Raw genomic sequence first — 9,361 nt, 5'->3', positions numbered from 1 at the left:
ATTGTAATTGATTATGGATGTGATTAATATGTAATTGATTATGGATGTAATCTATAATTTAAATTAAGTTGAAGAGAAATATTTGAAGGAGATTCAAATATTTAATTCAAGTAAATTAGATTCATAAAGAATTAATTAAATAAATTAATAGAGAGGTGATGCACATAAACATACGATGTTTATTTATATTAATTAAATATATACATTAAATTGGATTTAATGTATAGATTGTTATTTAATTAATATGTTAATTAATTAAATAAACGTTATTTAATTAATGAGCACAAGGGTAAATTGGAAAAGACTTGGAGAAGGGGTTAACCCTTCTCTATATAACTTCTTCCTTATGTCCTTTTTCGGGCAAGAATTGATTTTGGTGAGATTAACCCTAGTCACCAAAACACAAATCCTCTCTTTACTCTCCATGAGAAATCTCTATATCTCTTCCTCTTCCATCTAGTTGGATACCACCTATCCTTCTATTGGAATCCTTGAGAATAACAAGGTTATTCTCGTGGTCGTATCCAAGTTTGATTTAGAAGAAGTTTGTGTCAAGATTAAGAGGATTTTTCGTGGCGTTCAGGAATCATCAAAGGTAAGAATGGTTCTTAGTTTTCCTTCTCCAAAGCATGTTATTCATATGTTTATCCTTTATATGTTTTGTTTTAGAACACTTTTTGTTTATTCAAAAATCAGTTTTTGAGATGCAAGACGTTCATACGCTTACACTCGGGATTTGATCCCTGCACGAGCCACTTTCACTCATACAAATCAAGGGACGAGTCCTCATAGATAGAAGTTCATAACTCACTCAGGATTGAGATCGAGTTATATATGGTAATCTTATGAAATATTAATCTCTTTAATTATTTCATGGTCAACTCCATATCATTTGTAACAATTACAAAGTGGTCCATAGCCTTACTAGGATAAGGCACCCAACTTTATACATATACTATAGACGTCAACTACGTACCGTTGAAATCTCATAAAATGACGTTGGATTTTTACTATAATGGATAATTCATTATTGCATATTTAACAATTAAATTAAAATACTATATTAAATAATTAATTAATTATGAGGCTTTAGGGCACGAATCCGAGCAATCCATTATTACCATACCTCTTTCTTATTTGTTCTAAAGGCCTTTCCGCCCTTCTCCAAGAAAAGGAACGACATGCTGCTTTTTCAGGTTTGCATATCAACCCTAATTGCCCTTCTATTTCTCACATTTTTTTCTTTAGAAGATAACCTTTTCATTTTCTGGACGACGAAAAATGACTGGAGGGTGATCAAGATGGAGATATATGAGAAAGCCTCAGGATAGATGATCAATTTTCAAAAATCCATGTTCGTGGTCGGCATAAATCAATTTTCATAAATACTATTTTTCTACTGAGTGATAAGATTTTACAATTTAGCTCTCGTATTTAGAGATTGAAAAAAAAAAAAAAAAAAAAGTTAACTAAACGTACTATAACGGGGAGAGAATAAATCAGAAAATTTTAAAATATTAAGGGCCAAATCATATTATTATTTACTATTTAGCCCTATACATTATTTAATAATCTTAAAATAAATTAAGAAATCTTTATTGTTAGTATTTAAATTCATGATTAGTGATTATTCATTAATCCTTCAAACCCATCTCCCCGTGGCAATCATTTCTCATCATCAGAAGCCCAAATTCGTGTCACAGGATGAAATTACGGCAACAATGGGTTTCGTGATGGACAAGATCGCTTTCTTTTTATAGGGTTCATTCATTTGAATTTTCGTCATGGCAGCAGAGGAACGTGGTGAGTTTCTCCATTTGCCGATCGCATTCAGGGCACTTGAAATTCTCCGGAATTCTCCCAGTGGTGTGTGGAAATTCGAAGCGGCAACAAGGATGAGTAATGCCTTGAAGTTCGTCGTGGTGATTCTTGAAAGCTATGTCGAAACCCTTATCGGCGGCCTGTTGCTTCCATGAATCGAAACTCCCGAGGGTGGGCAAGACGGTGGTGCTGTGGCCGTTCAGGATCACGGTTGATCCTTTGCTCAGAACTGCCCATCCTCCTTCTTTGTCGTAGCTGAGGAGCTTTTTGATTTCTTGCATCAGAGGATCACAATCGTCGGCTTTTCCTAATTGGATCTTGGAGTAAAGCATGCTCTCGATTCGAGTCCAGAAGAACCAAATCATGGTAAGATCTTGCCAGCAATAGCCAAGTTTTTCTGTTATGATTGTTGTAATGATTTTCTTGACGCGTTCTCTTTTGCTGCTTTTTCCTACGTACACCATTTCTAATGGTATGCGTGCTGCTTGTGCCACAGTCTTCGCCGTGGTTGTGAATTTTCTTATCCATTCTATGTCGTCTCCTCCATATAAGAAGACGTATCTCTCTTCCTTAATCTGTGTTTTGAAAAAAGAAAAAAAAAAAAAAAAAAAAAAAACCCTTTGAGAAACTAGCTGATTTGTTTAGAATGGCTTAAGATTTGATTATGGGGATTTTAGTAATGAGTCATTGCATTAGCTTTATGATGGTTGAATTACCCAGTTCAGAACTGCAGGGTCGATTCCGTCGACTAGCAGCTCGAGTCGCCAGGTCTCTTCCCTCCAGAGAACTTCCTCTTTCACGCTGGTGAATGGAAAGGCAAGACTTCCCCAAATCCACATCATGTGGATTGCATTCGGGCTTACAACTTTACCTTGAGGGTCTAACACCACTAGGATGGGCCTGTTTCTGAATTGCCATACTTCCCCAATGAATCTGGTAACTGCCTTGGAGATCAATGTAGGATGGTGCACTATGTGCCATGGCATTATTGACAGGAGATACTCAAACCGTTTTTGCATCGAATCATTCCACTTGATAGAATGGTCCACAATTGGGATCCAAACTACCTCGAACTGGCTCTCAACCCGCATCCCTTGGGCCCTTGACTCATTGTAAAGCTGATCAAGAATTGAAAGCTCATCATGGGAGATATTCAAGTCTGAGATGAGCAGTAGGACATTTTTCCTTTTTAGCACATCAAGGCTAACCTGTTTTTAACAGAGAAGCAAGAGATATTTAGAAGAATGACAGAGAGAGGTAAGAATTGGAAATGTCAACTGAGTCTTGTTTGCAATGGTGAGATGTCCAGACCCTTTGGCCTGTAGAGCCATCAACTAGAGGCTGCAGATCATCTTTAGCATAAATCAAAGCCTTGAGAACCTTCATGTTATCCAGATGGGTCATTTCAAAAAGATTAATGAGCATTTGAAATGATTCAATATCTCTCTTTTCCTCTGCATTAAGGGATAACCACTTATCAGCACTACATCACATACATGTCTGTGCGCATTTAGATAGAGGGAGAGCTATCTATTTAATCTACCTATATATTGGTGGCAGAGTACCAGCTGCTTTTTGAGATGGTCACGTATGTTTTTAAGTTTGTGCGCGAGTGTAGATAGTTCCCACGAGTCGGTACTGGTTGATAAAGCTAGCCTGAAACCAGACAACCACAATGCTCAAGGTGCCATATAGCTGGGAAAAGGAAAAAAGAACTGAAAATGGATGATTGGAAAATTAGAAGAGAACATACTCATATCCCATGCTAGTTAAGCTAGTAATTTGAGTTGCACAAGAAACAATACTCCTGATGGTCCAGTAGACGGCAGTTGGGATATGGGCTACTGCTGTGGACATTGCTGGAACCTCTTGTGAGATATATGCTGAAGGAAGTTCCTTCAAGTCAATGATGCACCAAGTTACATCCAGTATAGCTGCCACAAGATCTTTTAGCGCATCAAACTTAGGCTTTAATGCAATTGAGTGCTCAAAGATTCCTGGAAGTTGCTTCAAAATTGCCATTGCTTTGGCAAGTTGGTTTTGTGAGTAAATCTGGGCAAGAAGCCAGAATTCCCCATAGTTCAAAGCAAAAGCTGCTAATGTCAGCACCAGCTTAGCATCCCATCGGTAGCTTGCCAACATATTAAAGATTGCCAATGTTGTTGCATGTGGGTCTATCCCCTCCAAAGCCTTGTATGATATCTGATAATGTTTATCATTTTATTATGTTGATACTCAATATTACATATCACTGGTGTTTAGGGCTAGTTTCATTGTCATTGCATGGAAAATATTATTAGAAACTTGAATAGGTAAGTAATGATTTTCCAAATCACCTCACTAGAAATCCTATCAATTGTGTAGGACAAAGCTTCCAACATGGTAGTGAAGCCCGCTTGATGGGTGCCTGTTTCCTCCAAACTCTCTAGTTGTTCATATGAGCCCTGTATTTTACCGTTCATAATTAGTTAAGTATATAAGCAAAGTTATTTTAAAGAAAAACATCAATTTACACCCCTAAACATTATGGTTGTATAATTTAAATTCTGAATTAATAATTGTTTTAATTTGAATCATGAACTTTTGTAAGTGTATCTATTTAGACACTCCATTACGATCCGTTTGGACAAACATTGTGTGAGGATTATAATTTTATCAATTAAATCCCTAAACTTTCATAAGCAAATCAATTTAGACTTTCTTGAAAAATTATCCATGCATCAATTTTAATCGTCTATTTTATTAATTCGACGTTTGAAGAAATGAAATCTACACGTATAAGAATTGAATGCATGGATGATTTTAAAATGCAATCTTAATAAAATGTCTAAATTGATTCACTTATAAATGTTTCGCAAGATATTTTTTCGAATTTTGTCTGAAGGATGATATTAATTGATACACTTGTGAAAGTTTAAGGTACAAATTGATACAATTTGTACAGGTTCAAATTGATACAACATTTTAGAGTGAACTTTTCCCCTGTTTTAAATGCCCAATTTCAACAAGTTTCATCTTTGTCTGCATTAATTGTTTGAAAATTCTTAATAAGCAGAATGCTGATATATCTCATTCTATCAGTCTATTGAATACTTGTTGGAAAGGATCAGTTCCATACCATGGCATCAGCAGCAGCTATGGTGGCACGTTTCAGAATGTTTTCGACCAGGCGTAGAAGCGATCTTGTGTCGACATCTCGATCATCAGGATCATGGGTGGCTATTATTTGTTTCATCATCACATTGTCGTCAGAAATGGCGGACAAGAACTTGTTACCCTTGGCCAATTGATGTCGAGAGGCTAGCGAGAACTTGTTACTGCCGTCCATTGTTCTACAACACGAATGTAGAGAAGTTACAACAGGTTGTGTGGAATGGGAATGTATGCAAGATGGATTTCCAAATTTATAGCCTCAAGGAGGAGTAAAGTTTCTGTTGAATCAACTTCCTTTCTTTCTCTTTTAGTTAAGTTCCTTCTATGTCAAGACGCCTTTGGTTGTGTGGATCCTTTTAACTTACCCTCTACATTTCATTTTATTCGGCAGGATCGGAATATTTATCTGGGTCTTGAACATGCTCTGATTGGTGAAATCGCTAATGAAAAGGCAATAAGATTCGAAACCAAAGCTCTATGTCATTAACATTGAGAATTTCAGATTATATGTCAAATTTGTCTGCAATTTAGTGATTTATTGATTCTATATGGTTTAGTGATTTCTGCTATTTAGTGATGATGTTTAGGATGGCGTTAATTTTAGTTTATTTGAATCTTCTACTTAGAAACATCTATTAAAACAATATTTTAAAGATCTATCATGATATATGAAATTACAAACAATATTCTAAACATATGTTTTGTTCTCTTTGTGGTTGTGGATTATGTAGAATCTTTTTATGTTTTTGTCTTTTTTTTTCCTTCTTGAAAATATCAATGTGAATCAATTGTGATGATTTATAATTATTTTCACTTTATTTCATTCAAAATCAGCTAGAAATTATCTAATTAGTTGTTTTATTCTCCTAGAATTCTACTTAAGTGATGAAAAATTATCATGTTACTCTTTTTATAAGTTGAGGAAAAAGAGGATGAAAAATGGCCAATTAGCAATTAATTACTACATTTCTCTATGATATTGTTTTAAGCATTACATTTAAACAAGTCTTTCAAATGAAACGATTTAAAAAACGAAGAATTTGTTAGGAAAAAAGCTCAATTTAAAAAAAAAACAAAAAACATCAACTTTATCAAACAAGATTTCAATTATGTAACATTTACATAATTGAGTGTTAAATAAATAACCGAATATTACCACATGACGGTCAGTCTTTTTATTATTATTATTATGGACAACTTTTTATTGCTTCCTTTCTTGACTTGCAAATGTGGTTGAGAATTCATTTGTAGAAGAGAATAATAATAATAATAATAACAATCACAATAATAATAATAATATATGTAGCTAAGAATAATGTTATGTTTTATTAAATAAACTAAAACTACAAAACTGCTTCCTTTCTTTTCTTGCAAATGTAGTTTGAGAACTTTCATTTTGTATATTAATTGGGAAATTGTGAAGGGGAGACAATAGGAAAAGCTTCCCTTGCTTTTGCATTGCATATGTTTCACAAGAAATTGTGTTTTTAAATAGGAGAATAATAGTCAAGTTCAGTTGCGTTTCACTCTATTAAAGAGATAAAATATCAAAATCATTTTTATCATATTTAACATCACTTTGAAACACGATATTTAATCGCTAAAAATTAATAGAATATTTTGTTTTATTTTACACGTGTAGATGCAAATTTCAAATCATTATAATAGGTTTTAATTAATTAAAAGCATAACTCAAAGTGATTTTAAAAATGAAAAATGATTTAGTATTTCATAACCACTCCTAAATATATCTACTCAAATGGTGAAGGGGAGATTAGAAATAAACAATAATAAAAACTTTGATCTCTCCCTTTTCCATCTACGCGACATACAAGTTTAGTTAATGAATCTTCATATTGACGACACATCTCCATTGTAATTAAACAAAATAACGCATTGGTTCATTATGGTTTTGTTTGATAAAGTTCTTATTTCGTGTTTCCTATTTCTTGTTTTTTAAGAACTATAAACATGAGTATGTCTGGTGACTATTTCTGTTTGTTATTTCTTGAAAAAAAAAAAAAACAGAAACCAAAACAAAAAATTGTTTAATAACTATTTTTCGTTTCTTATATCTTTTTCCTTACTATTTTGGTTTTTTTCTTGTTTCATAGTTTAAATATAATTTAATTATATAATATAGAAAAAATATATAACGTGCATTAAAATGTATAAAGAACAATTATCAAACGTTTACATTATCTAATACAAATAAGTCCCGACGTAATATTAATAACAATAATATAAATGTTTCTCTCCTTTAAATGTTATCCAAATTTTATCTAGAATGTTAATTGTTACTCTAGTCATTCACCTCGAATAATGTCAACTTAGATCTAATCCTATTATATTGTTTTTGTAAGTTTTGTGGTTGAAATCATGATGGATTGACCTTGTTGTTAATAAAGGGTTTAGATTTGATAAAGGACTAAGAGATAATGTATTCAATCCATAGTAGCCTCCAGATTTAATAACCTAACGTTTTCTTGACATCCAAATGTAGTAGAGTTTGGCGGGTTATTTTGTGTGATTAGTTGAGGTGCTCGAAGCTAGCCTGGACACTCTTGCATATCAAAAGAAAATGTGGCTATAAAATATTGAAATGAGGTTAAATGCATGTCCAAATAAATAATATTTATTTCTTTAAAAAAATAAAAAATTTATATATTGAAAATTTTAATTAAAAATTATTTTTAAAATATAAATAATAGTTTTATTGACGGTTTTTTTTCCATGAGCATCAATTAAACAAAAGAATCCGTGTGTTAATAAGGCTCACATTTTTAGTAGTGGAGAGAAATTCTTGAAAATTGATTATTTTTTTTTAATAATAATAAATTTGTGGATCATTTCTTCTTTCTTCATTTTAATCTTACATATATAATCGTTTTCCACTATTTGAGGGGGGACAATTGCGGTTGAAGGTTCTTTCGTAGTGGGGCTCAAGACTACATTCTTAGATCTAGGTTTGTAGTTAACTCACACGTGTCTAAGATGTCAGTATTGTGTAAAGGTACCACAAATTCTTCTTTTCCTTCCGTATTGTTCTTTTAAGATGATGTCTCCCCTTTGATCGTTGATTATTACTATGTAGCTTATGAGTCTAATTCTTGTTGAACCTCTAACTTGTCAAAGGACATAGAATAGTTTCTTTTGTTGTATTTTTGTTGGTGTATTCTTGCTAAAGATGTGAGCTTGTCATTTATTTTGTTTTGCTTTAGTTGCAAGCTCTAGCTCTGAAGCTAGGAGGTCTCCTTTTTGCAATATACTTATATAACCTTTGTGAATATATATATATATATATATATATATATAACCGTTTTTCAAATTTTCGTTTAATTAACTTTTCAACTTTCACATCAACATCCATAAATTTTTATCAATATTTACAATTTTTAAAATATCTTATAAACAAAATATTTTAATTGATTTTTTATTATTATTTTCTACCACTTATAAATAATCATTATTCAATTTTCACTTTCTCCATACCTCAATTTTAATCCTCTCTTCTACTCTCAAATTCCTTCCAATTCTCCCACGTTTTCTCTAAATCCCTCAAATTCTCTCTCAAGTTTTAGGGAAATTGTTATAAATAACCTTCAAATGTTTCCATCTTTCATGACTAGCATCCTTTTAGAAAATACCTTGAAATAATTTTTCTCTATCCATCCCGGTCGAGATCAACCATGGAGATTTGAATAAAAAAAACTAATCTTTTCATATTATCGATTATTTAGGGCTTTCTTGGTGAAATCTCTTGCAGGATGAACGACGAGAATCCACTAATTTTTTCAAATATTATGTCATCTTTCCAAATATTATACCAAATCTTACATAATTTTTCAAAATTTTCACCCAGTTTTTGTTTCTATAATTATTTAAATTTCTAAGATTATCAATTATCCAAATGAAAATTTCCAAAATTAATGTAAGATTTGGGGTAGAGTCTTTGTATTAAATTGTTCTTTTCTTTATCTAGAATAATGGATGTTGTTGATGCTAATTTTTTTTAATAGTAATATTATTATACAATAATAAGAGGGATCCTACGACCTGGGATCAAGGCACCACAGCAAACAAACCATCTACAGAAATAGCGCACAGACGAAACAAGCATAACCATAATAAAAAAACAACCCAAAAGGAAAAACAAACAAACCAACCAAAAGAAAAATCCCACAAGCCGGTAGGGTTGGCAAACCTTGCCCCAAATATATATATATGTATGTATATATATATAACAATATTATGAAATAAAATTTAAAAGAATATAAAAAAACTAAAAACGATATATATAAGCTACTGTTTTTAATTTTTTTTAATTTTATTTCATAATAAAATTAACTTTAACTTGTTATTAAATTTTAAAATAAAGAAATGTTAA

The 9,361-nt window shown here is 32.1% G+C and overlaps 1 protein-coding gene and 2 long non-coding RNA genes across 3 annotated transcripts; 2 read left to right on the top strand and 1 right to left on the bottom strand.

Annotated features, from left to right (window-relative positions):
• Nucleotides 1-382: 382 nt before the first annotated feature.
• Nucleotides 383-1,841, top strand: LOC120090345. Its single transcript, XR_005485522.1, has 3 exons — nucleotides 383-595; nucleotides 697-837; nucleotides 1,704-1,841. It is a non-coding gene; the product is annotated as an uncharacterized LOC120090345 (long non-coding RNA).
• LOC120090334 (protein SIEVE ELEMENT OCCLUSION B) lies at nucleotides 1,274-5,149 on the bottom strand. The gene is made up of 7 exons (XM_039047921.1): nucleotides 4,940-5,149; nucleotides 4,158-4,265; nucleotides 3,575-4,023; nucleotides 3,365-3,477; nucleotides 3,133-3,275; nucleotides 2,538-3,029; nucleotides 1,274-2,396 (listed from the first exon to the last, which is right to left on the bottom strand). Exons 1-7 carry the CDS (start codon nucleotides 5,147-5,149, stop codon nucleotides 1,764-1,766), a joined length of 2,148 nt encoding a protein of 715 aa, XP_038903849.1. The 3' UTR covers nucleotides 1,274-1,763.
• LOC120090342 lies at nucleotides 5,102-5,669 on the top strand. The gene is made up of 2 exons (XR_005485521.1): nucleotides 5,102-5,243; nucleotides 5,366-5,669. It is a non-coding gene; the product is annotated as an uncharacterized LOC120090342 (long non-coding RNA).
• The last annotated feature ends 3,692 nt before the right edge of the window (nucleotides 5,670-9,361 follow it).

This window comes from Benincasa hispida, chromosome 1 (genome assembly GCF_009727055.1).
Source record: "Benincasa hispida cultivar B227 chromosome 1, ASM972705v1, whole genome shotgun sequence".
NCBI classification, from domain to species: domain Eukaryota; kingdom Viridiplantae; phylum Streptophyta; class Magnoliopsida; order Cucurbitales; family Cucurbitaceae; genus Benincasa; species Benincasa hispida.
Note: the sequence above shows the minus strand (reverse complement) of the source record. Positions and strands in the feature narration are given on the sequence as shown.